At 42.1% G+C, this 26,503-nt stretch overlaps 2 protein-coding genes and 1 long non-coding RNA gene across 6 annotated transcripts in view; 2 read left to right on the top strand and 1 right to left on the bottom strand.

Annotated features, from left to right (window-relative positions):
• Window positions 1-13,087, top strand: part of Csnk2a1 (casein kinase 2 alpha 1) — a 45,931-nt gene extending 32,844 nt beyond the window's left edge. The window contains exons 9-14 of one of the 3 annotated variants that reach the window (XM_085697225.2): window positions 145-246; window positions 1,528-1,628; window positions 2,352-2,500; window positions 3,601-3,687; window positions 5,192-5,341; window positions 11,512-13,087. In XM_085697225.2, coding sequence (XP_085553351.1) covers window positions 145-246; window positions 1,528-1,628; window positions 2,352-2,500; window positions 3,601-3,687; window positions 5,192-5,307 — 555 coding nt within the window. In that variant the 3' untranslated portion in view covers window positions 5,308-5,341; window positions 11,512-13,087. Of the gene's footprint in view, window positions 1-144; window positions 247-1,527; window positions 1,629-2,351; window positions 2,501-3,600; window positions 3,688-5,191; window positions 8,061-11,511 lie in introns of those variants that run through there. The other 2 variants (XM_085697224.2, XM_085697223.2) reach the window with 2 other exon arrangements.
• On the bottom strand, window positions 10,773-20,771 carry LOC146892799 (uncharacterized). Its single transcript, XR_015004301.2, has 3 exons — window positions 20,594-20,771; window positions 16,216-16,296; window positions 10,773-11,687 (listed from the first exon to the last, which is right to left on the bottom strand). It is a non-coding gene; the product is annotated as an uncharacterized LOC146892799 (long non-coding RNA).
• The window catches only part of Tbc1d20 (TBC1 domain family member 20), a 22,574-nt gene continuing 16,033 nt past the window's right edge, over window positions 19,963-26,503 (top strand). The window contains exon 1 of one of the 2 annotated variants that reach the window (XM_085697222.2): window positions 19,963-20,128. In XM_085697222.2, the coding sequence (XP_085553348.1) occupies window positions 20,062-20,128 (67 nt within the window). In that variant the 5' untranslated portion in view covers window positions 19,963-20,061. The remainder of the gene's footprint in view (window positions 20,129-26,503) is intronic. The other variant, XM_085697221.2, reaches the window with a different exon arrangement.

Here is a 26,503-nt window from a genome sequence, read left to right as displayed (position 1 = left end):
CATAAAAAGACTCAGAAGTGGTACATGAATGTGTTATGGTTCACTATGAGCAAAGTGATTTTTAAAATTCTTTTATAATGTCTATTGTATCTGGAAGTGACAAGTCTGGGAATTCACGTGATAACAATGTTTTCTTTAATACAGATGTATGATTATAGTTTGGATATGTGGAGCTTGGGTTGTATGCTGGCAAGTATGATCTTCCGGAAGGAGCCATTTTTCCATGGACATGACAATTATGATCAGGTGATAACATGTTATTCCCACTAAGAAATTTGTAGACCTAGTAAAAAAATAGCCAGATCTGCAAACTCATAAGAAACTTCATTGGGGTTGGACTACAGGTGAGCTCCAAACCAGGCTGGGCTATAAGGCTTAAAAATTAAAAATCCACGCTGGGCGGTGGTGGTGCATGCCTTTAATCCCAGCACTCAAGAGGCAGAGACAGGCAGATCTCTGTGAGTTTGAGGCCAGCCTGGTCTACGAGAGCCAGTTACAGGACAGGCTCCAAAGCCGCAGAGAAACTTTGTCTCGAAAAACCACAAAAGAAAAAAAGTTAAAATCCCATCCAGATGTGGTTTTGCATTCCTTGTACCTGGGAGGTAAAAGGCATGTGGGCATGTGGATCTCAGAGTCCATGTCCTGTGTCATGCCTCACCCCCACTCTCGCATGCATGGTAACTCATACCTTTAATCTCATCACTCAGGAGGAAGAGGCAGCAGATCTCTGTGAGTTAAAGGCCAGCCTGGTCCACACAACAAGTTCCAGGACAGTCAGAGCTACATAGGGTGAACTTGTCTCAAAAACTTACAAAATAAAACTTTTTTTTTTTTTTTTTAGTATAAAGTACAGTTGCCTCATACCCTCCTCCTCCCAATATCACCTCCAAGTCCAATTCTTAATGCACAGTGCCTGAGAATTCTCTACTTGTTCACTGGAGCAGTACATTTTAACCTTTAGACATCAGAGTCTCACCCCTCCCCCAGTCTTGTTAATGTTTGTTGCTTCATTGTAAAATGTGTATGTAAAATGCTCTATAAAATACATGTACAGGACTGGAGAGACAACTTAGTGGCTTAGAGGGTTTGCTGCTCTTGCAGATGACCTGGGTATCGTTTTTAGCACCCACAACCCACAGTTGCCTTCAGATAGCTCATTGTCTATAGGCAAATCCAAATAGAAACAATTGACTATAGTAATGTAAATGCTGAAGTGTGGCAAGTTCCATAGTAGAGACATCATCATTTCAGTTGTGATGAGGAAAAAGACCCTGGGGGATGGAGGGACGGACTTTCAAGGGAAGAAAAAGGCAAAATAGTTGGCCTTTTCTAACATTTTCACATTGAGTTGACTTAAGGATTTTATAGGAAATACCCCTGCTACACACCAAAATTTGAACTAAGCATTAAGGGACACCATTTATTTTAGGGTATATCAGTACCGTTTATTTAATTCATTTATTATTAGTTACTGATTTGATCATACAATATACTTGTGTTGTGAGCTTTGTTTTTCTTTAATATTAGTTGGTGAGGATAGCCAAGGTTCTGGGAACAGAAGATTTATATGACTATATTGACAAGTACAACATTGAATTAGATCCACGTTTCAACGATATCTTGGGCAGGTAAGTCACACATACACACACAAAATTGTCTGTGTTTTGGCATTTTGGATCCTGGAAATTGTCTTGTTCTCTTTGCCAAAAGTGTAAGGTGTCTGATCTGGAGCTACAGGATGCTGTTTTAGCACACATGATAACATCAGATTGAATGACCATCTGTCCAAATTGACATAGAAAAGTCTTGAGTGTGACGATTATAGTCAGAGGGGTCCTGTGAAAAGAATTTAAGTAACTTTGGGTCTAAGTAGAAGAACCCAGTTGAATTCAACATTGATACAGTTTGTGTCTTAAATGTTAGGACTTTCTAAACAAAGAAATAGACTGATTTGCTGACAGCTAGCTGCCTGGCAGTGCTGAAGAGACAGAATAGGAATATACTGGCCACTTTATACGAGGACACAGACTTCCTGAAGCAAAGACATTTATCTGTCAAGTGGCAGAATTGGCGAAGAATGAAGATGGAGGAAAAGTGTTGGCTAGCTCAGGCCCTGATTGCTGCACAAGAACATTAACAACCGGAAGTGTGGTTCTTCAAAGGGGAAAGACCCAGGTTTCTCTTTGGTGCAACATTGTTATTTCCAGTTGCCAATAACCAGCTGCCTTCTATCTGTGGGTGTTATCCCCTTGAGAACAGGAGTGATAAAAGACGGTCCTTTGGATTTTATCCTTCTTTGCTTTAGTTCTGTACCTTGCATCCCATTTCTCATTTCTAGCTTTGCCTTACAGACACTCTCGTAAGCGATGGGAACGCTTTGTCCACAGTGAAAATCAACACCTTGTTAGCCCTGAGGCCTTGGATTTTCTGGACAAGCTCCTGCGATATGATCACCAGTCACGGCTCACTGCTAGAGAGGCTATGGAGCATCCTTACTTCTGTGAGTCCAGTTGTGTAGCCCTTCACTGCCTAGTGGATTATATGAGGCAGAGCAGAATTTATGTTGTAAACAGGGTTCTGAGTGTTATAGAACAAATCTGTAATCTAGCTCCTACCAAAAAGTTACTTCACCCATTCTGAGCCTCATTTTTTTCAGCTGAGGGGCACTGACAGCAATTGACATGCAGAATTACTGGGAAGAGAGATAGGGATATACCCAGTGGTACACTTACCCAGTACATGTAAGACCTTCAGTTTAATCCACAGTGCTACCAAAAAAGGACATGATAATGTTTTAATGAAGTTTTGCTGTCTACCAGACGTGGTTCATGCCTGTAATCTCTATATTTCGGAGACCTAGAGAGGAGGTTCACCACAAGTTCCAAATCAGATTGGATTACATAGTAAATTCTAAGCCAGGCTGGGTTATAAAGTAAGAATCTATACAAAACAAAGCAGAATTTTTGCTAAGATTCTTGTCTATAGACATTTATTTTCCTGCCAATTCCCAGTGACTGGTTTGGCCTGGTGGAATATAGTAGGTCTTGACCTGTTCCATCTCTGCCAATCATTTGTTGGAGAAAGCCAGTGAAGTTTACAAGTCTTAACTATTGTATAAACCATTAAGGTTTATGGGTGTATAGCCAGCTATGATAACTAAAACACACAGGCTGGTTGGTATGAAGAGTAAAGTGCTTATAGCACTAACCTACATAGCCAAATAGCTTCTGTCCATTCACTCTCCTGCTCTGCTGGACCAATTCACTGATAATAAATTGTTCTCTTGGCCAGGATAGATTGTATTATCTCCATTAAACATTCATTTAACCATCATTATTTTTAATTTAGTTCTGTAATGGATATTTTCTCATCATCCTACTGTTGTATTCAGACTTGATTTTTAACCACAGTTCTACAGGTCAGGTGTTTATTATGCACTATTTATTTGATTCATGGTGATGGGTAGTTGCCACTATATGTTCTAAAAGTGATATAGAGTATAAATTAAAGGTAAAGATTGAAGGTAGTTACTCTTATTTCTCCCCAACTGGTTTAGTACATCAAGCAGAACAGAATCTAACTTTATTATCTGTTTTCTAGACACTGTTGTGAAAGACCAGGCTCGAATGAGTTCATCCAGCATACCAGGGGGCAGTACACCTGTCAGCAGCGCCAATATGATGTCAGGTTGGTTGATTGGTAATTCTCTTTTTAGGAAACTTAGAAGAAAGTTACTGTTCTTAGTTTCAGTTCCCTCTTTGTGCCTTTCTTGTAAAATGGTGGACATGGATAGGTGTGAGAACATTGACGTGAATTGTGTGGGAGCCAGAGGTCAGCCTCAAATGTAGTTGTTTAAGAGTGTGTTTACCTGAGTGTATGCCTGTGCACCACAACACGGGCTTTCTCCCAGGGACACAGTTTGGTTAGGCTAACTGGCCAGACAGCCTCAGGGATCTTTTTCCCCATCCCCAACCCTAGGTTTACAATGGTACACCCCTACATGTAACTTTTTATATGGGTGCTGGGGATCAAAAATTGGTCAGTGGGTATATATAATCTGTGCTACTACATACTCTGGATATACTTTAGTGATACTGTCTTGAGTAGGATATCAATGGTTTCTCCCCTTCAGATCTCCAGTATCCCTACAGAAAAGTTCTTGCAGAGGCTTGAATTCCCAACAAATCCTGAACAACAAAGAGATATGTGTTTGTTGTCATTGCTTTTTTTGAAATGGTCTTGTATATAGCTCAATGAGACTTTTCACTATAGACTCCTTTAAACCTTTTATATTTTGAATCATGTACAAAAATCTCCTATATTCATGGTTTTACTTATTCAGGATTCAAAAATACAATTTGTCTGGAATCTATCAAGAGAAAACATATTCATATAACTTTTGTTAGAGTTTTTGTTAAATTATTTTATGACTGTGCCTAATTAACTAACCTCTGTTATATTTTATATTATTTAATAACTAATCTTTATTATACATATATGTATGTAGAAAAAACAGTGTACATATACATAATATTGAGTACTATCCTTAGTTTCAGGCACCCTAGGGCCATGAAACACATCCCCTACAGATAGGGGGCAGTCTTGTATTTGGGGGAGAGAGAGAAAACTGGCTAATTGAGGGCAAACTGACATATAATTGTAATAAATGGAGAAGAAATCAAATGGAAATAGATGCCAAATCACAATCATAGTATAGAGTCAAGAATTCACCTTTCTCCACTAAGTGACCATTGTAGATTGACAGTTGCCTGAAGTCCTGTGCTGTTTAGTATGGTAGAAACGGCCCACACAACTATTTAATGAAAACTGAGTAAAATTAGTATTGAGTCTCCAGTCCTTGTAGCCACACTTCAGGTGTGTGCTAACCACATGTCTAATCAGAGGTCACCCTGAGAGAAGGTGGGATGCAGAGCAGAGAGCCTCTAGACACCCTACTGATGATATCTGTGCATAATTGTCGGTTAGCTGCCTGCTAAATTCATTGATTAAGACTCGTTGGTTTTAACTTGGATTTGTACAGATTAAACTTTGAAGTGTGCAAAAATGTGGCTAAGCAAAGTCATGAAGAAAGAATCTTCATTGTGTTAACTTTTGGGGAAAGTTTTATGAAAAGTTTGCTGGTTATAATTGGTGTGCTTGGTGTCTGGCTTACTGTTGGCTGTTCTTTCAGGGATTTCTTCAGTGCCAACCCCTTCACCCCTTGGACCTCTGGCAGGCTCACCAGTGATCGCTGCTGCCAACTCCCTTGGGATGCCTGTTCCAGCTGCCGCTGGCGCTCAGCAGTAAAGATCCCCATCTATCTCCTGATGCCTACGCAGAGGTGGGGAAGTCCACCCTCTCCTTGATGCAGCTTGCGCCTGGTTGGGAGGGGTGAGAAAACTTCAGAAGCACCGTGTCTGAACCGTTGCTTGTGGATTAGTAGTTGAGTCATAAAAAAATTATAATAGGCTGATTTCTTTTTTTGTTTTTGTTTTTGTTTTTTAAACTTGGACTTTTCATAACTCAGGGTATTCCCTGAAAAATTACCTGCAGGTAGAATATTTTATGGACAACATTTTTTTCTCCCTTTCCAAATTCAGTTCATCCACTAAAGAAAAAGATAAACTGGCCTCAGTCGCAGCTACTGTGTTTGGGTGGAGGTTTCTTCCCCTTCCCACGATGCTCTCCCCATATTACTACACTCTTGGGGCGCAGATCTCATGTTCTTCCCCAGAGATTAGAAAGTGTAGCTTATCAAGGGAGGTGGGAAGGAAATAGGTAGGGAGGACCCAGTCTGTCCTGAACATTGTTCTGCTGCTGGTCACTTCATCACCTTTCTTCAGGACTGCGAAAATGGGTTAGTCCAGCTCTGGTGGAGGTGGATCTGTCTTCGTTACATCAAGATGTTAAAAGTCTACCTGACTTGCAGACAGATCCTAAAGCTTCTTTTCTAATTGAATCATGTCTTGCTGACCTAACCCTAAATCGTTTTAATTTTAGTTTACTTTAAGTCTGTGATACTTTCCCTCCTGGGCTCCTGCTTTGGTCGTTCCCTTTCCATCTCCTCACATGCTGTGCTTCATAGCTGGTAGGAGAAGGAAGGCAAAATCTTTTCCAGTTTTCTTTGACTTGGCCATTTTGAAGTCAGTTAGTTACTGGGCATAATTTATTGCTTTTTAAAAAAGAAATACTGTCCATGTAAGTTTCATGCTAGTACTCTTAAGAGCTAACGGGTGATGTGGCCACACTGGGTTCATTTTAAGCTTTGTACTTTTTCTCCTCCTACCTTCCCCTTTCTTCACATGCCATCTAGTGAGGAGACCTGCTCTCAGAATTGTAATTGTATCTGAGAGGCAGGAGCAGAGCCACCATCTCCAGTGAACCAGAAATGGTAGACCTGTAATTGTGGGAAACTATCAGTTCTCTTGTTATGGCCCTGCCACCCCTCGCTGTGTGTATATATATAAAACTTTGTCCTTCATATGTGAAAGATCCAGTGTTGGAATTCTATGGTGTAAATAAACGTTTGGTTTTATTTATCAAGGGTAGATTTAAGTTCCCTGTGTAAAGGTCTCGCTGGGTGGGTGTCTCACATTCAAACCTGAGGGGACTACAGCCCATACCATGGAGGCTTCCCAAGGCCCTCATTTTTATGCACCCCTCGTTCGACCCATGGTACTGGGCAGGGCAGAGGCCTTAAAAAAAAAAAAAAAGCACCACAAGCCAAAGCGTCTCTGGGGATTAAGGATCCTTTGCCATAAAACTCATTCTGTGTCTCAGCATTGCAGGGATTGGGGATAGGACAAGTCGCCAGTTTGTGTGTTTGTGTGTGTGTAAAGTGGACTTTCCACTGTAATCCAGCCACCTAAGTTTATCAGGTGCTTCACTGAGGAAGCCTAGTTTTTTAAGCACAATAGCAAATCATCAGCTCTGTATTTCTCCTGTTGTTTCATTACAGTAGCTGCCTATGGGGACTAGGAAAAAAAAAATCTTCCAACATATTTTAAGGCCTAAAATCTTAGTTCCCCATTCTCCTACCTTTATAGACTCATAAGCCTTTCTCACCTGGCATCATAGACAAAACATAATTGTTTGGGGAGTTGAATTTAATTAACTTACTTAACTTTATAATCCATCTTGGCTTTAGTAACTTTATCAAGGTGGTGGCTTTAGCGAATGTAATGATAAAAGTAGAGGACGCTAATGCCTTTCTTAACCTTTCTCAACCATAGGGAGAGCTAAAAAGAAAACTTTCTGACTGCAGAGTGATTTTTCTTCTTTTTGGCCACTTGCAGTGACTATTTATTGTACTTGATTCTTGTATACCCTAGCGTGCTGTGAGGGTTACCATGTTGGATTTGTGCGGAGCCGAAAGCACCAGGTGTGCTAGAGATGCGGTTTGTGATTATGTTTGCACTGGATCGTGATTTGAACAAGACACTTAGACTGAATTCTTTCTTTTGAGGTGGAGAGGAAGGTTGTAATCAGGACTCCACACCCTACTCGCAGCTCAGAAATGTAGATGTGTTTGAGGGTGCTGTGGATAGCTGCAGACGGCTGGGCCTCCTCACACTCCTCACACGTAGTACAGGAGCTGACGGTGAATGCAGAGGACTCTGGAGTGCCACCCAAGAGCCTTGTAAAGTAAATAGAAATGGAAGAGAAGAAAGGAGTCATGCAGAAATGTGGAGGGTTTTAAAATACCTGAGTGGGTGGTGGGTAGGGAGGGTCAGGATTTACAGAGTAACAACTTCTGTGTTGTAAATTACCTCATCTGTACACCTTGTATTGGGACACTATTTCTCAGCACTTCCTGTGTCTGCATTGCTTAGATGGTGGGAAATGAATGCCAATATAAAACAACTGTTGGCAAAGTATTTTTTACTTTGTTTTGAAGTGTGCCCTTCCCCCCTTTAAATTTAAAGTCAGAATTCCCCTCTTTGGTTTATTGGTTGTAATTGTATTGTAATTGGTATGACTAAGACATAACTGTGCTGGGAAGAAGTTGTGCCATGAAGGTCTTTAATTTTTTTTTAATAAAAACATTTAAATAAATGAAATGTCCCTGTAGCCTGAGCAATATGCTTCTCCAACCGACACCGTGTGTAATAAAGGATGGCTTAGTTTTCGTGTGATTTGAACTTAATACTGGGTTGGTGGAGATGTTAGGTGGGAGAAATTGGTATTAGTGGTAAAACTCCGAAGTCTGAGAGTTTTGGCATTGAAGTACTGTGGAAGGGAACAAGAAGGTTCTATTTCATTTATGTCTCTGTCATACACATTGTTACTAGGCATATCACATATCATCTGTTAGATGGGGCCGCTGTTGTTGGCAGTGCGGTGAAAATGTATTTATGTCAGGTGTTTGGCACTGACCTAATACCTCTGGTTAGTCCTTGGTGTTTGCTGTGTCAGCAGTTCACAGTACAGTTTGGAAGAGGCCCTTCCCTCTTCAGGACCTCTATACTCTATGTGTTTTAAGGAAGGAGAAACTAAATGTCTGAGGACTTGCTTGCCTCTAATAACTGATTTTTTTTTTTAAGAACTTCTGAGTGGTACTTAATTTTAAAAGGCCTGTAGAAAAAGCTTGTTTCGGGTGGAGGGGTACAAATGTTGGTTAAGTGTGTTATAATCCCTGTAGACAGTCTGCCTTGAAGATAACCTAACTATGGAGGCTGTTTTGCAGTTTTAGAGACCTGAACTGGTGAGCTGTAGGAACAGGTAACTGTCAGCCAGTTGAGAAAAGTCCTCACAGACAGAGCAGACCCCATTTTTTAACCGTAGTTGTAAGAGCTGGAGAATGCTGGAATCCTGGATTTCTCTTGTCTTAGATCCTCACTGCATAGGATTTTATAGCTCCAACTTTGATTATTAGAGATTGAGTAGCTAGGTTGAGATGCAAGAAATTGTCATGTAAAACAGAGTTGATCATTTGAGTAGATCCTGAAAGATGTAGTTTCACTCTCATTCTCTACAAATCTCACCAGCAGGTGCGAGTGGGTCTCATACTGACAGATCCTTGCCTGCCTTCCTGCTGGTGTTTTTCTCTTTAGTGGTATAGTTTAAAGGAATGTCCCTGATTGTGGGTGATGTGTACTAAAGAGGCTGGCTGACTTCTAGGACCATTTCTCTCCTTTTTTGTTTTTTTTCAAGACAGGGTTTCTCTGTGTAATAGTCCTGGGTGTCTCCTAAGTTGTGATTAAAGGTGTGCACCATAGCGTCCGGCCTAGAACTATTTCTTGGTTGAGGAAGAAGTTAAATTAACCAGAAGTCTTTTGGGTGACTCTTCCTTCCTGAGAAATTGGGTCTGAAAACTTGGATCCTCATGTCCCCTGTAGTATTTCCTCTCCTTGCTTATACGGTTGCCTTTCTTTGTCTTGCCACTTGAACCTTCTTTGTATTATTTTGTTGATATAATTGTCCTTTCCACTTGCAAGTTAGCTCCCTGGTTATTTGTCTTACTAAAACCCTTTATCTAAAATGTAGGTTAGTATCTCCCAGGATTGAAGAGGGCTGAATGGAATAAATAACATAGTACTTACTAAATGGCTGGTTCCTCGCTTCCACTACCATCCTCTGCCCTGCACACGTGTGAAAAATGGAAATGCCATGACAAGGTGCATCTCAGAACCTTGTCTTTGGGTCTGTAGCTGTAATTATAAGCCGGAGGCCAGATTTGATCAGTAGGACAAGAAAATGGCTATGAGCCCTAGTCAGTAAGTGAACGAGACGAAGCAATAATTCCAACCAGTGTAGAAGATTTGAACACAGAAATTTGGTTTTGATATTTTTTGTTGTTGTTGTTGTTGTTATTTTTTTATTTTTTTTTAAGGCAGGCCCTCTAGTTCCCAAAGCCTAGCACTGCACTTTGCTGTTCTTCCCACTATTTCTTTTTACATTCTGTCACTCTGGCCATTGTAGGGCTCTTATTGGCCACCTTGAAGTGGCCCTGCCCTGGACCCTCCAGGTTCTTCCAGAATGGCTAGTCCATTCCTTACAGGAGTGGCTACAGGGATTGAGGATTTCTCAATCAACAGCATTTGTGCCTTACTCACTTTGACCAGAATTGTCTTGGCTCCTCTAAGACAAAGAAGGGGAGAAGGGAACAATAGTAGCTTCCTAAGCCACTCTGTGATTCTCAGCCATATATAAAATACTTGTACCAGAAACCGGAAAGTGGGTGTTAAACTTCTTGTTGAAAAGGCCTAAACCTCTCATAGTGACTCATGTAGGCAGTCCAGGCTGGCCTGGAACTCAATGTGTAGCTGAGGTGACCTTGAACCCATGATCTTCTTGCTTCTACCTCCCAGGTGCTTGTAGGCGGACTTTTCTGTCCCACCCATCAGTTCCCAATAACTGACACGGAGACTTTATATTAATTATAAATGCTCAGCCAATAACTCAGGATTGTTACTAGCTAACTCTTAAATTTTAAATTAACACATTTATATTAATCTACATTCTGCCACATGGTGGTATCTTGAACCTCCTGTTTCCTCTCCATGTTTGGCTGGCAGCTTGACTCCGCCCTCCTTTTTCCCAGTGTCCTTAGTCTGGTTCACCCACCTAATTTTATCCTCTCCAGCTTTGATCAGTCAGTTTCTTTATTAAGCCAATCACAGCTATATACATTCACACAGTGGTGATATTAATCTCCTCCTTTCACATCCCATTCTGTATATTCATATCCATTCTTTTCCTTGCTCCCCAGCAGAGGTTCATCTTTCTCTCCTGCTTTGACTATCTTCCCAAAGTGTATATATTTTTAACCATTTATTTTTATTTTTTTTTTGAGTTAAGACTTCATATTATATAACTCATTAATTATGTATGGGAATTAAGGATTTCCAGTCAACATGGTAAAAGGAACTAATTTGTATAGGTTATTACTATTCCAAATGCATATAAACACCTCAGTTTACTTGAAAATAGAAGTCCAGATTAAAGAAAGGGAAATTCCCACTTCTCAAAGGAAGTTAGGATTTACACTGAGGAACAAATGCATACTGAAAACTAGCTAGAAATGAGCCTCAGGGCTAGTATCCCTACTAGGATAGGGGCTAGTGTTGAGAGAGAGAGAGAGAGAGAGAGAGCGAGAGAGAGAGCATGCCTTTCGAGGTAGAGGCTGAAATAGTCCCATGATACTTGTAGAGGCTGCCTCTGGGGGAACATTTGGAAGAAAACAAAATCTTAGCTATAATTGCCTCTGGAAAATGAGGTTACAATAGCATGGGAAACCCTACTAGGAAAAAGCCCTGAACTATGAGAATCAGAACTATTCTTGGCTTCTGTTTCCTGAGTGTACAGCTGTGTTTTCAAGGAGTCCCTGAGCCCCTTCTGCTTTGTTATATCAAACTCTCTTTTTGCTTTTGTTCCTGCTTTATAGTCTCGCATCCACATAGACTTCTAGGGCAATTGGTCTAGACTAAGTTCAGCCAAGCAGCTGTGCTTCAGGGTTAGCCTCTGCTGGATTGGGCATCTCCATTTGGATCAGATTCACGTTTGTTCCAGGTGGTTCCTTCTGAGTCACATGCCGAACTAGCTGCCTGGGACATGTTATCCATGGTGAACTGCAGAAGCACAGAGGCCAGATGAAGTCACACAGGTATGTGCCACCTTGTTGGCCACAAGTCGTCAAGCCCATCATCGGTGAGACAAGGACATACATACACCTCATGTTGAGAGAACTGTTGGAAGTAATATGGCAAAGGATATGATAGTCTTATAAGACAGTGAAGAACTGAGACCAGTAACATAATCAATCATGCTTTCTCAGCAGAAACTGAAGCTGTCTAATCGCTGATGACTGAGAAGTGAGCATTGTGGGTAATTTTAATCATTTGAAGTCATACATAAGTTCTATCTGTAGTCATCCCTTTTTTATTCATGAAATACTAGAAGCAAAGCCCCCCACCAGAATCTGTCTAACCTTGAGTTCCTTCTGTAAAATGGCCTTACAAGTTAATCTCATACATTTCCCACACACTTGTAAGTCACCTCTGCATAGTATCTAAATACAATGTTAATGTTATGTGGATAGTTACTGTAAGGGGAAAATGACAAGTTGTCCTTGTTCAATCCAGAACTAATCATTTTCTTTTAGGAGATTTTCAATTCTCATTTGAGTGTGTATAGAACTCATAATTGCAGAGGACCATTATATATGTATTCATCAGAAATCCTTGTACTTTTTGTTTGTTTAAAAAAAAAGGTTTGTTCTTAATTATGTGTATGGATATGTGCTTATGAATGTGGATGCTACAGAGGCATTGTGTCCTCTTGAGCTGGCGCTGCAGGGGGTTGTGAGCCACCCAACGTGGGTACTAGATAGAAACTGAACTCAGGTCCTCTAGAAGAGCAGTATGAGAGCTCTTTGACTGTTGAGCCATCTCCAGCCTTTTGTTTGTGTGTTTGTTTCTTGACAGGGTTTTAGCCCTTACAGCAGTCCTGCATCAGCTTCCTGAGTGCAAGGATTACAAGTGTGAGCCTCCACACCTGACATAATTCTTGTTTCCAACAATTGAAATCAGTTCCAAGTGTGAGGCTTCCTGGCCAGAACAACATGAAGTCTTGCTGCACAGAGAGCTTCTGCAGTCTAGGAGTGTTATGTTTTTGGGGACATGGTTACATGTGCTTTCACTTGGTAATTATTAGTTAAACAGTACAATATGATTGACAAAACTGTAAGGGGTTCAGATGTTTAAAGGTTTTAAAAGTAAAATGAGAAAAGTGAAAGAAATTCAAAATTGAACCAATGCTAGGAGTATGGGGGAAGTTAACATAAATCCATCATCCAGTCAGCTGTAAGGAGAACTTGCAGCTGTCATGACTTGTCTGACCAAAATTAGAATGTCACATAAAAAATTAGTGGGAAGTGTGGGTGTGGTAGCGTCCATAACAGGATGAACAGTTTAGAAGCACTCAACACTTTATGAGAAGTTATGGCTAAAATTGAAAAATCAACAATTAGTTCTTTATGCATGTTTTGATATTTTTATTGTTAACATAGTAGAACTATGTACTTGTAACACTGTATTGCTCTGGTTAAAACATAACCAAATTTTAATAAATGGATATTTATTTTGGATACATTCTTTTCCACCATTCCAACTGCCAAATTTCTGTGCAGGCCACCATCCTGGTGCCTCAGTTATCACAGCTAGCACTCTTTTATGCCATCCTGTTTCCAGATTTGTCCTAAACTTTCCAGTCAGAAAACTTATTCAGAAACAGGTCTTTTGATTCTTGCTTCAAAGCTTATCAATTGCTTCCCAGTTGTTTCCTGAAGTTTGTCAATTGTTTCCCAATTGCACACAGTTTCTGCTGTCTCCCAATATATTCCTCCTTATAGACAGTGCCCCACTTGAAGGGTGGGAGGGATGACCAACTTTCTCTTCTGGGACTTGGGTAATTGTAACCGAGAAATAGGCACAGGAGAAGTTTTATGGAAAGCAGAGGTCAAAGGTAAATAGAGACAAGCATGATAGAAGCAGAGATAGCTGTTGGTTGACAGCTAATGTGAATACACAGGTGAAAGATGGGCCCTGGACCTGTTAGTATTTTCACTATAGCCACGCAAAAACTAGAATGTGTCTTTAAAAATTTGTTAGAAGAGATCAGCAGCTACTGTGAGAGAGGCAGTCACTGTCCTTTGTCCCCTACCACACAAAAGACAAAAATAGAAAGGTAGGATATACCAAATACTCAACTGGAAGAAAACAAAACCACCCTTCATAGGGACAGAAATGCATACTGGGTCTACAGTCCCAGCTGCAGAAGGGCAGGAGCTCTAAGGAAGCCACACCACAAGTGCCTGAAGAAGACTTAGTGGGCAGGACAGTGCTCTAGACCCTATCAGTGCTGAGCAAATGAGCATTGTATGATATATACTAATAGCAATACTGAGAAGGACAAGGATACAGAAAGCCTCCAAGGAAGATGCCAGTAGAAGACAGAAGCACAGTAGGAGAAAAATCAATCTACACTCCAAGTCAACAATGTCAGAATGTGAAGCTTGTACATGGGGTTTCACCTCAGCAACAATTAACTGAATCAACCCAACTCAATTCCTGCACGAAAGGCCTAGCAGAAGGAAAGGCATGCCTAACTCCATACCTGAAAGCCCTTTTATTTGAGTTTCTGCTGTCCTACACAGGATAACCCAACTCCACTAACTTTAGACAGTAGACGTGTGGTTCACTTCCAAGAAGCAGTCTTGCACAATTAGTCTCTGATGTCAATGCTGAAGCTAGTAAATAACGAATTAATTTGATAGAGGAATTAGCAAAAATCAACATGAAAGATCAAAAGTGTAGAGACAGGGTGGGAGTGTAATTCAGTGGTTGTAATCCCCCCCCCCATTCATAGCTACCAGGACATTTGGAGATAGGTAAGATGACTCAACAGGTAAAGGCATACCTGTTGCCAAAATTGAGTCCCATCCCCAGGGCTCAAGGTGGAAAGAGAAAGTAGGGGCGTTGAGATGGTCCCTCCTGTAAAGTGCTTGTTAAAAAGTTAATCATCAGTTTGCTCCCCTGGATCGGCATGAAGGGAGGAGGGAACCAGCTTTACAAATTATCATCTGACCTCCATATGCATGTACCCACACACCTTACACTTAGTAACAAGCCAGATGTGGTGATGTACGCCTTTAATTCCAAAACTTGGAAGGCAGAGGCAGGCGATACAGGGATACAGAATGAGACCCTGTCTCATTGAATACATACTAGGGGCTGAAAATATGGCTCAGTGCTTATGAGCCCTTGCTGCTCCTGCAGAAGACCATGTTGGTTCCCAGCACCAGCGTGGCAACTCACAACCTCCAGTTCCATGGCATCAGAGACCCTCTTTCTAGGCTATGAGGACTTCTATATACATGTGGTGCACAAAAGCATGCAGACAAACACTTAAAAAAAGATTTAGAAAACATTAAAATAAGTTTATATATAGATACCACTAGCATATCACATTTAAATTGCTGGGATACGTTTCCTGGTTCAGTACATGACGGCAAGTGCTTTTGTGTACTGAACTGCTCTCCTTCCCAAATCTTAAGAATCCTCTCAGCCAGGCAGTGGTGGCACATGCCTCTAATCCCAGCACTCAGGAGGCAGAGGCAGGTGAATCTCTGTGAGTTTGAGGTCAGCCTGGTCTACAAGAGTTAGTTCCAGGACAGGCTTCAAAGCCACAGAGACACCTTGTCTCGAAAAAGAAAAAATCCTCTCCAGGAAGGAGTGTACCACTTTAAAGGAAACAGCTGTATACCAGTCAGTCACTGTGAGCAGTTACTCCTTTCTTTGCACTTAACTGTCTTTCTGGAACTTTGTCATGAGAGCCAGGCATGTCCTTGTTTTATAGTGGTGGAGAACTTGCTTTGACTTCAGACCAAAGTTTGCCCCTGCAGTTATGGTGTTAGGGGAGAGGAATCACTGACAGATTACCACTGAAGGGAGGAATCCAGAACCAGCTGGCTCACTGCCCAGCACAGTCATAAATACTATGACCCAAATTGCTTGAGCAGGTTATTCCCCAGTAGGATGACCTCATTCTCCGAATTTCCAAGTGAGATGACTTAATTCTCTATAAGCACAAAGCATCTTTTATCCTAAGTAATGGCTTAGAATAAGAGGAGTTGGACTGAACTTTCAGTGTTAGTATTTATTTATTTATTTGTTTATTTGCAGTAGGAAGAATCAAATCTAGGGCCATGATCTGCTTTAGCAGTGAGCTACATCTCCAGCCCTTGGGTAGTAATATCTTTGCATTATGGAACCTACATAAATGTAATACTTCAGATTCTTAGAAGTTTTGTATGATTTTAGGGCTAGAGATGTAGGTCAGTTAGTGCAGTGTTTGCCTAACATGCATGAAGTCCTGAGTTTTAAAAGTCCTGGCACCCCTTAATTAAGCATGGTAGCCCAGTTAACAAGCATTGTAATTCTAGCAGAAGTTCAAAGTTATCTTCAGTTAGCAGGTGGAGGAATGGCTCAGTGGGCAAAGGTGCTTACCAGCAAGTCTAGTAGCCTGAGTTGTATTTGATTCCCAAAACTCGTGATGGAAGGAGTAAACCAACTCCCAAAAGTTATCCTCTGGCCTCCAAACACTCTTTATGGCAATCCCGTGCTCACACACATACACACTAAATAAATGCATGTAATAAAACATTTTGAGTATGAATATTTTGCTTTCATGTATGTATGTCCACCACATGCATACCTGGAGCCCAGAAGAGAGCATCAGATCCTCTGGAACCGGAGTTAGTTATGGGCCACATGTAGATGCTGGGAATTGAATCCTCTGCAAAAGAAACAAGTAAGTACTCTAAAACTGCTGTGATACTTCTCCATCCCCCAAAACATTATTTATTTGAGAGACCTTTTGGCCCTGGTTGACCTAGAACTCTCAAAGATCTACCTGCCTCTGCTTCAAGAGTGTTGGGATTAAAGGCTTGTACCTACCTGGCCATTAACAGATTATACTTGTGTTTCAGTGACATATATGTATTTAAATAATTTAGACTTGTGATTTTTAAGTTGTAACCTTAAACTTATATGAACACATTTAAAAGACTACGAGGACCCTGAGAGAGCTCAGTGGTAGAGCACTTGCCTAGCCCTGAATTCATCCTCCACACACAAAAGTAAATTAGCCAGCCAACCTCATTTCCTTTTGACCAGAGCCTTTCTCTAGCAATTCAACAAATTAAACACAAAAGGACACCTGATACATGATCTCTAGGGCCTTTAAAAAACATTGGGATGGGTCCTGTTCAAAAAAGAATGGCCCCAAAATGTCACTGGCAAAATCGGGAGTCTACGGTGTTACCTATTGACATTGTCGCGGGCAACAACACATACTTGCTGAGAGAATTAGTGTGTCTATTGCATGTATTAAGCATGTGAGGGCTCTAAAGTGAAGGAAATGAGCAGACAAAGGATGCCAGAGGGAAAGGAGCCTGTTCAGCTGCATCACCAAGCCAATCCACCCAAGAAGCCTACACAACCTGAGCTGCTGGAGCACAGCCCCTGAGAATTAACTCATGGCTTAATAAGTGTGGAAAAATAAAAGGCCTCCAGACTGGAAAATGTTCTTCTAAGTGCATAGAAGTATATGGTGTCTTGGCTCCAAAAGAAACATTTCTTGTGTGCATTTTTTTTTTTAGATACTTTCTTTTAAATTATGTAGCCTGACAATGGTGGCACATACCTTTTAATCCCAGCACTTGGGAGTCAAAGGCAGGCAGGATTTCTGTAAATCTTTTTCAACAATTTTTTTTTAATTTTTTTTTTTTTTACATGCCAATCCCAGGTCCCCCTCCCTCCCCTGGATCTCAGTAACTTTGAGGCCAGCTTAGTCTACAGAGTTCCAGGACAGTCAAGGCAGTTACACCAAGAAACCCTGTCTCAAAAAAAAAAAAAAAAAAAAAACAACTGTATGTGGGTGTATACAAGTACATAATACCTTTAGAGATCACAAGTGGGAATTGAACCCCTGGAGCTGGAGGGTTAGGTTGGGAGTCACTCCATGTGGGTGCTGAGAACCAAACTTGGGGTTTATGCAAGAGCAGTATGTGCTGTTAACCTGTTTAGCTGTCTCACCGGCCCCCAAAGCAACCTTCAAAACAAATGTCTCACTTCATATTTCTTCTTGCTGAGAGGATATGAGGTGTGGTTTAAAGTACAAAACAAAGATGTCTGTTGGTTAGGGGGAAAGTTTCGTGACTTAGTCTAAATGCTTTTTATATTTACAGTAATTACAGATCAGGGATAGAGCTTGTAGAGTGCTTCATTAACATGCACAAAATCTAGGCTGGATTCTTAGCACAGATAAATTGGTAGTGCACTACAGAAGTGGCTGCAGCAGGGTCAAAAGTTCAAGGTCATCCTTAACACAGCAAATTGAGATTAGCCTTATATACAGGAGACCCTGTATATAAAAACACAATCTAAAACTACAAAAAATAAACAACAACAACAAAAAAGGTTTGAAAGGCTTTGTTAGAAAATCAGGATACTTAAAAAGTTTTTTCATTGGGGCTGGAGAGATGGCTCAGTGGTTAAGAGCGCTACTTGCTCTTCCAAAGGTCCTGAGTTCAATTCCCAGCAACCACGTGGTGGCTCACAACCATCTGTAATGAGATCTGGTGCCCTCTTCTGGCCTGCAGGCATACATGCAGAATACTAAGAATACTGTATACATAATTAATAAATCTTTTTTTAAAAAAAGTTTTTTCATTGTCAGAACACTATATTAAACTCAGTATGGACGGGGTGATGGTGGCACATGCCTTTAATCCCAGCACTCTGGAGGAAGAGGCAGGCAGATCTCTGTGAGTTCGAGGCCAACCTGGTCTAAAGAGAGAGTTCCAGGACAGGCTCCAAAGCTACACAGAGAAACTTTGTCTCAAATAAAGACCAAGTACAAAACAAACTCAGTCTGGGTCTCACATGCTAGACAAGTGCTTTGCCACTGAATTTAGAAAAAGGAAATACTAAATTTGCAATGATGTTTCAAATGCTCACATAATTTTAATTAATGGAGTTTGTTAATGGGATCAGGGAAGTGATTATTATAACCTGTGAGATTAGGAATAACATTTTTAAAAAATGTTCTGTTTCAGTCGAAATTGGGGAAGAATTAAAATTGAAAATTTCTATGTGTATTAAATATTAATTTTAAAAACCAAAATGACTTCAGAGTAATCTCTTGTGCTCATGAAAATTCCCCAGAAGATGCTCCTTTGTTCCTTTTTGTGTGTGTGTGTGAGAGAGAGAGATCTGTGTGTGTGTTAGTATGAAGCCAGAGGACAACCTCAGGAATACCCATCCATCTTCTTTGGCTTTAGACTAGACTGGCTGGCTAGGAATCCTCTTCGGAGACCCTTTAAAAAGATCTTGAAGGCCCGGTGGCAGTGACTGTGCATACATGCCTTTAGGAGGCTGAGGCAGGTGAATCTTTGAGTTGGAGGCCAGCCTGGTCTACAGAGTGAGTTCCAGGATAGCCAGGGCTAGAAACTGTCTCCGAGAGGGGAGGGAGGAAGGGAAGGAGGGGAAGAAAAGAGAAGAGAAAGGAAAAAAAAGAACAAAAAAGAAAAGAAAAAGAGAAAGGACTTACAGAGTAAAGGTGGGCTAGAGAGAAGGATATGGAACCAGGAGGGTCCAATACTTTAGAAGAAAAAAAAATTACTGAGATTAGAGAAGCTCATCAAATAACTAAACTCATGGGAGCATCTTCACTGGAGATCTGGGAGGTGAGGGCAGTCTCCAGGATGAGGGATAGGGGAACAGTAGCAGTGAGGCTGGAGAAGCTCATCAAACAGCTAGACTCACGGGAGCATCTTCACTAGAGATCTGAGAGATGAGGCAGTGTTTGGGTGGGGATGACCCTCAGGTGGATGACCCTTAGGATTCACTGAGCTTGGGTTTGAGTGTGTTCACTGAGCTTGGGTTTGAGTGTGTGTTCAGTTAGAAACACCGGAAGCGAGGAGCTCAAAGGCCTGATCCCACCCATAGTATTTTGACCAAAGGATAACTGATTCGCACAACTTAGAGAGGGAGCAGTGCCCCATAACCATCTTCATGAATGGTGGCCGTCCCCTCGGCGTTGTGCAGTCACAGCCGCAGGAGCTGCACAAGGCAACCCTGCTAAGTTGGGGAGCCAGGTATGACTGGAGGTAGAGACCTTGGCAAACGATAGTCTGCGCATAACCTTGGAGCCTGGCAGTGTGGAGCCTCGTGAGTTCAGTAATTTTCACAACTATTTCACAGATAATAAAAGTAAAAGCAATAATAAAATGTGGTCTAGCACACACGAACGCACCACCAAGTTCTCGGAGCCTTCTCTACACACCCGTGTTTCCACTATCAAGCCGCATGCGCGCGCCCCAGCCCCGCCCACACCAGCACGCGGGTCACGTGGAGGCGTGGTTGTCTGCGCGCCTGCGCGTCGCAGGCCGACGGAGACCGGCCTGCCCCGGCCGAACTGCGCTTCCATCCGCGGTGGGAGCGGCGCCTCAGGCTCGGCCGCCAGCCGGGGCTCGGGCTGGGGCCCGGGCCCCCGGGGATGGCCCTCCGGCCCTCACAGGGCGACGGCTCAGCGGGCCGCTGGAAGCGCGGCGCGGGGAAGGCAGGTACGGAGGGCGGCGGGCTGGGGCGACGAGCGAGGGCGGCGCAGCGGCCGGGGCCTGAGGGGGGCGGCGTCGGGTGAGGAGAAACCGGGCCTCGCCCCGGCCGCCGCCCGCCACGTCCACAGAGCGGGCTGCCTGTGCTAGACAGCTGCCGGAGCTCCGGCCTCCACTCGTAACCCTGAAATTCCCCTCTGCACGCGCACACACATACAAACTCATGCAAAGTCGCCTCTGTCCAGTTCCAGAAACTCCCGTCGGTGAGCTCTCCACCCCACACTCACTCCCTGCTCAGTTACTTCCTGGCCCTTCCTTGGGCCACCTATGTTAGTGTTCTGTTGTGCACAAAGCAGTGATGTTTCCTGTACTTCTTTTCCGTCTAAAGCATTTCTGTGTAATCTTGGGTTTTGTTGTGCGCGTGTTCTGGAATACATTTCCCATATGGTGGCTGTTTGGTGAGAAGTCCCGTACCAGGTGAGCTAATCCAAAAGCGCCGTTCAGCTTCCCATCCCCTGACAGGTGGTGCGCATGTTAGAACCGACTCTGTTACCCCTCCCACATGTTTGGATGATGCTTCTAGATTCCACATCTTGGTTCTCCGGGCTCATTTTCTGTTATTCCTCTTTTCTCATCCGATAAACTGGACAGCCTGTGAGCCTCTTTCCCGGGCTCTTTGGTTTGTGTAACACTCTTTGCTTGTGTCTGTGTGACATCTGTCTTTGTGACATAGCCAGTGCCCCTGTGACATGGGTCGTGTGACCTGTTGCAGAATGGCTATATCTTGGTTGCAAAACTTCAGGCCCTGCAGCTTGTCTAGGTGGAAAGGGACTGCAGAGGATATTTTTTAGTTAAGATGATTGGTTTTAAGTATAATGACGACCAAATTGCTAATGCTAAAACCTCTCCATTGCAGAGCTCATAGCCAAATTAGTGTGCTCTGTTTTTCCCCATTCAGTAAAGTATATTCTTTCTTTGAAGAGGGCAGGAAGTGCTGGGAGGACCCGGAGCTACATGGTCAGGGCCCTTTTACAGTTACCAAGTTTACAGATCTTTATAGTTTACTCTGGAAGTTTCCTGCTTCCATCTGTCTTTGTGCTAGTACTTAATGAAATCCTTCCAGTTTGGTTACGTTTTTTAGAAATGAATTAGTACTATCAAAGAAAAGGGCACTTGGGTTTATTTTTTTTAAACAGGAATTTTACCACGAATATAAGATTTTTGTGGTCCACTGTCTTTGTCTTATACAAACATGGTGTTCAAACATATTTTTTCTTTTTTTGTTGGCAGAGTGGGCTTCTCACGACAGGGTTTTATTGTTTAATCCTGACTGTCCTGGAACTCACTCTGTAGACCAGACGAGCCTCCAACTCAGAGACCTTCCCGCCTCTGCCTCCTGCGTGCTGGGACTATCTCCCAGGCTGCTCAGCCCTTTATATATATATATATATATATATATATATATATATATATATATATATATATATATATATATATATATAATGTATATAGTGTTCTGCCTGCATGTATGACTAAGTGCACCCCAGAAGAGGGCACTAGATCTCATTACAGATGGTTGTGAGCCACCATGTGACTGCTGGGAATTGAACTCAGAACCTCTGGAAGAGCAGTCAGTGCTCTTACCCTCTGAGTCATCTCTTCAGCCCCCTTTATTTATTTTTAATGTTTCTTTTGAGATCAGGTCTTATGAAGCCCGGGCTGGCCTTGAACTTACTTTGTAGAAGAGGATAGCCTTGCCTGTATCTTCTCCCTCTACTCCATGGTGTTAGGTACAGGCATGCACTGCCACACTTGTTAATGCTGTTATTTTTCTTATCTGTGTTCTTTCAGTATATGGGCTGTGGAACCAGACACAGTGCTAACAGTTTTGTTTGGTTGGATTTGGGAAACAGGGTCTCAGTATGTAGCCTTGACTGGCTTGGAGCTCTCTACGTAGACCAGACTGGCCTCAAGCAAGCTTTACAGTGTAGTAAACAGAAGTTAAGTTGGATTTTAAAATACTAACATTTCACCAAAACCACAAAATCCAAACCAGAATAATATTCCTATAAAATGTTAGCACTCTCTAGGCATAATAGTCCATGCCTTTAGTCCCAGGACTCAGGAGGCAGAGGCAGGTGGATCCCTGTGAGTTTGAGGCCAACCTGATTTACATAGAGAGTTCTTGGTCAGTCATAGCTACACAGTGAGAACCTATCTCAAAAATAGAGTAGGTAGGGGCTAGGGTTATGGCTCAGTAGGCGATTACTTGCCTACAGTATGTGAAGCCCATGGTTCATTCTCCAGTACCAGGAAGGGAGAAGAAAAAGATCTGCTTTGGTGACCCTTATTAAAATAAGCATATTAGGGCTAGGAGTTTAGCACAGTACTAGCACACTTTTATCTGCCATTTTAAAGGTCCTAGGCTCCAGCTCCATTGCCATGAAAAAAATCACTAGGGAGCAGGCCAAAGTATTGCCATTATCATTTCTTTCTCTTTTGTTGAATCGGTTACTTTTCAGGCATCTAGAGCTTATTTTTGGGGGTAGTAATATTTTGTAAGACCTAGGACAATCGTTTTATTTCATCATGGTGATGATTGCCAAGTCCTCTTCCATAAAGGAATTTGGAAGCTCTCAGTTTAGGAGTATATGATACACCGCTCCTGTAAGTGAAGCGTAAAGAAATTATTAGTTGAATTTACCTTAAAATAAAATAGACAGTAGACATGAATTTTAATCTTTCTCTGATTAAAGAAGGGGCCACTGTGACTTTTCACTTTGTAGAATAAATAGGATGTTTGTGAATTAGTTGTTCAGTGGTGACCCTGATGCTCTATGGTGTAGGCTCGCTGTTGGCCTCACTGTGCAGTTTATACACCAGTGACTTACTTGAGTTCTCTTTCTGTGTTACAATGAAATGCTACACATTGGGCTCAGGAAAGTATGTGTAGGGTGGCATGTGTAGGAATAACTTCCTCATCTGCCACTAAGCTTTAAGCTTGTGACTACTGAGTACATGTGGTAGTCAGAAGACAACTCCCATGAGTTCTCCTGCAGCCTTATGAGATCTGGGGATAGAACTTGGGTCATCAGGCTTGTATGCAAATACCTTTTCCCACAGTAGTGAGGGGGAAAGTAATGCACTTACTATGTAGCAGTTTTGTTCCAGAAGAACAGAAACTAAGTAAGCTACATAATTTATTCTACTACACATGTGCTTTTTGAGTTCCACATAGTCAAAATCAAGAGGTTTAGCCAGGTTCAGTGGGCATAACTTTAATCCCAGCACTCGGAAGGCAGAGGCAGGCAGAACTTTGAGTTCCAGGCCAGTCAGGACTAGTTTGAGACCCTGTCTTAAAAATAACAGCCAGGCATGGTGTTGCATGCCTTTGATCTCAGGAGTCAGGGTCCAGCCTGGTCTATAGAGCAAGTTCCAAAACAGCCAGGACTATAAAGAGAGACCCTGTCTTAAAATAAAAACAACAAAAAGCTGGAAACATCAGGGAGATGTAAGTATTGTAGCTATGGCTTGGTCTAGAATTAGTTAACTCATGGCTGTGTCTTTGCCTAAACCTCATGGGAATCCGGGAGTTTGCAAACTATGTTCTTCCCCACATTGCTGAGTAGCTTACTGGGAATGGGCAGAAATAAGTTTTTTCCATACTCTTGGCGAGAGGTCAGCAAAAGTTGGAAGTGACTTTGGGACTGCCACCTCAGTGCTCCTTCCTGTGGTGTGTAGAACATGCAAGGATTCTTACTGCCAAAGTTTGCATGGAGCTTATGTTGTGCTCACTGTTGGAACCTTAATTCAGTTCCTGCTCAGTTTCCTGCTCAGCCTGTGCTATTGAACAGGTCACACAGCATGCATAGCTCCCGTGGTAGGTAGAGATCCCTGTTTATGCATAAACCCTGCGCTCATCCCTAGCACTGCAAGAAAAAAATAAAAAACAACAATAACAACAAAACATTGCTTACCCTTCTTGATCCTCTTGGAAAGCATGCAGGCTTGTCTTCGGAGGATGTTTGTAGCCCTTCAGAGAAAGCCCAAACTTCTTGCTGAACCACCCAACTCAAAAGTTGAGCTCCCCCACTCCAGTCATAACTTCCTTGTTCTCTCCCTCTTTCTTGTTCTTACTGTTCCCTGTGCCTGTTTCTTGCCATGTTGTTTTCTTGTGTGCTGTGTCTTTGCTCACACTCTTTCCTCTGCCAGGCATGCTTTGCCTTTGACACACTCTTCAGTGTGGCAGTTCTTAGGGGATTTCAGAATAAATTCCTGGCAAAGCCTTTCAGGGTTTGCCATCCTTCAGGGTTCTCAAATAGCCTATGTAATGATTGTGTCCCTTCCTGCTGTGAGCTTCTCAGGAGCTGTGAGGGAGCCATTGTTCATTCTTCGCCTGAGTACTTCTTACAGACCCATTAAATGATGGACCTCGTAGTGCATGGGAGCCTGGAAGGGGGGAGGTACCACTGAGGCAAGAACTTGGCATACCTCAGAAATATTTGGTGGTGTCCTTTACTGAGAGAAGAGCCTGATTTTTTTATTTCTAGGTAAAGGAACCATTTATTTTAACATCCAACCTGGGCCAGTCTTGAGAGTGAAGAGAACAATTTGAATTTACTCTGAGAAGTTATGCTCATATAACTAGAAGAGGCTAGACTTATACCAGGAAAATCTCAGACACTGGTCACCCTCTTGTGTTACTGGGACAGCAACAACAGTGTAGCAATAGAACAGGTTTACCTAGGCCAGAAATCACTGTTTTCTTCCTGTTTGACCTCCAGTGGCATATGACTCCAAAGCTCTCATTTGTCCTAGCTCACACAGGTCACCAGGACTCTTAACAACTCCAGTTTCTGTTAATAATGCCCCTTTATCATGAACACAGTTGTAGACTGTTGTCTCAGAATAGGACATTATTGAGGTCATCTGTTCAGTACCTCTTCCAGAATCTAAAATACCATGTGATATTGTTACTTGTCTTACCTACCTTCTTATGATAGTGTCCACCTTACAATAGCCATAGTTTCTATTATCTAGTATTTATTCTATAGATGTGTCTATGCATATGTAGGTTGGCCTGACTTACTGTAGTGTCTGCACTCTTGGCCTTATTGTCTACATATAGATTTTCTTGACAATTTTAGTGTACTGCCTTGTGACATTTGGCGCTTTTGTGTTGAAATTCTTGTAGTTTTTATTTTCTCAGTGGTTTAGGTAACCATAAACCCTAACAAGCATCATCTGCTGTTCATAAAAGTAGATGTTCCACTTGAAAATCAAGAGGCTTTGTACTATTGAAATGAGAGAACTAGGTCGGATAGTAGTCTAAGATGCGATCCCTGCTTTCTAAAAAACTAATTTTTGAGGCAGAAGCAGGCAGTTATCTGTGAGTTTGAGACCAGCCTAGTCTACAAACAAGTTCCCTGCCAACCTGCACTACACTGAGATCCTGTCTTTTTTTTTTTTTTTTTTTTTTAATGAGCTGGGCATGGTGGTGTATGCCTTTAATCCCAGCACTCAGGAGGCAGAGGCAGGCAGACCTCTGAGTTCAAGTCCAGCCTGGTCTATAAAGTGAGTTCTAGGATAGCCAGGGCTTCACAGAGAAACCCTGTCTTGAACCCCTCCCCCAGATAAAAAATAATTTTTTGTTTTGTTTTTTGAAATAGGCTTCTATAGCCCAGGCTGGCCTTGAACATGCTATATAGAAGAAAGGCTGACTTTGAACTTGGGATACTCTTAAGTCTGTTTCCCAAGTGCTGGAATAAAGGAATGCTCCATTGTACCTAGCTTCTAAAAGAATATTTCAGCATTATAAACTAGCTATAAATAACAGACTCTTGCATATGAATGTGAGCTGCTTTGTGGCTGGGATGTAGGTCAGTTGGTAGGATGCTAGGAAGCCCTAGGTTCATTCCACTGCTCTGTACAAATTCATGCATGGTAGCATAGGCCCCTATTCCAGTACAGAGGCAGGAGAATCAGAAGTTTATGGTTCTTCTTGACTACATGGAGAGCAAAAGACAGGGGCTAGAAAGTGTGTGCAGGAGTTAAGAGCACTTATAGTTCATGCAGAGGGCCTGGATTTAGTTCCCAGCATGCAGGTGGCTGTTTACAGCCGTCCTTAACTCCAGTTCAGGGGATCTGAAACTTTTTCTGACTCCACTGACTCCGGGCTTTGATGAGGTGCTCACACAAACATGCGGGAAAAACACAAATATACAGGAAACAAAAACAAAAACAAACCTACCACTTTCTGATTGCCAAAAAGAATGTGACTTTAAGATTTTTTTTTAAAATTTTTATTTTATGTGTGTTAGTGTTTACCTTTATGTAAACACTCATCTGGTGCCTGCAGAGGCCAGAAGAGGATGTGAATTCCCA

This window comes from Myodes glareolus, chromosome 10 (assembly GCF_982192425.1).
Source record: "Myodes glareolus chromosome 10, mMyoGla1.1, whole genome shotgun sequence".
Taxonomy (NCBI): domain Eukaryota; kingdom Metazoa; phylum Chordata; class Mammalia; order Rodentia; family Cricetidae; genus Myodes; species Myodes glareolus.
This window is presented reverse-complemented; position numbering and strand designations above follow the sequence as displayed.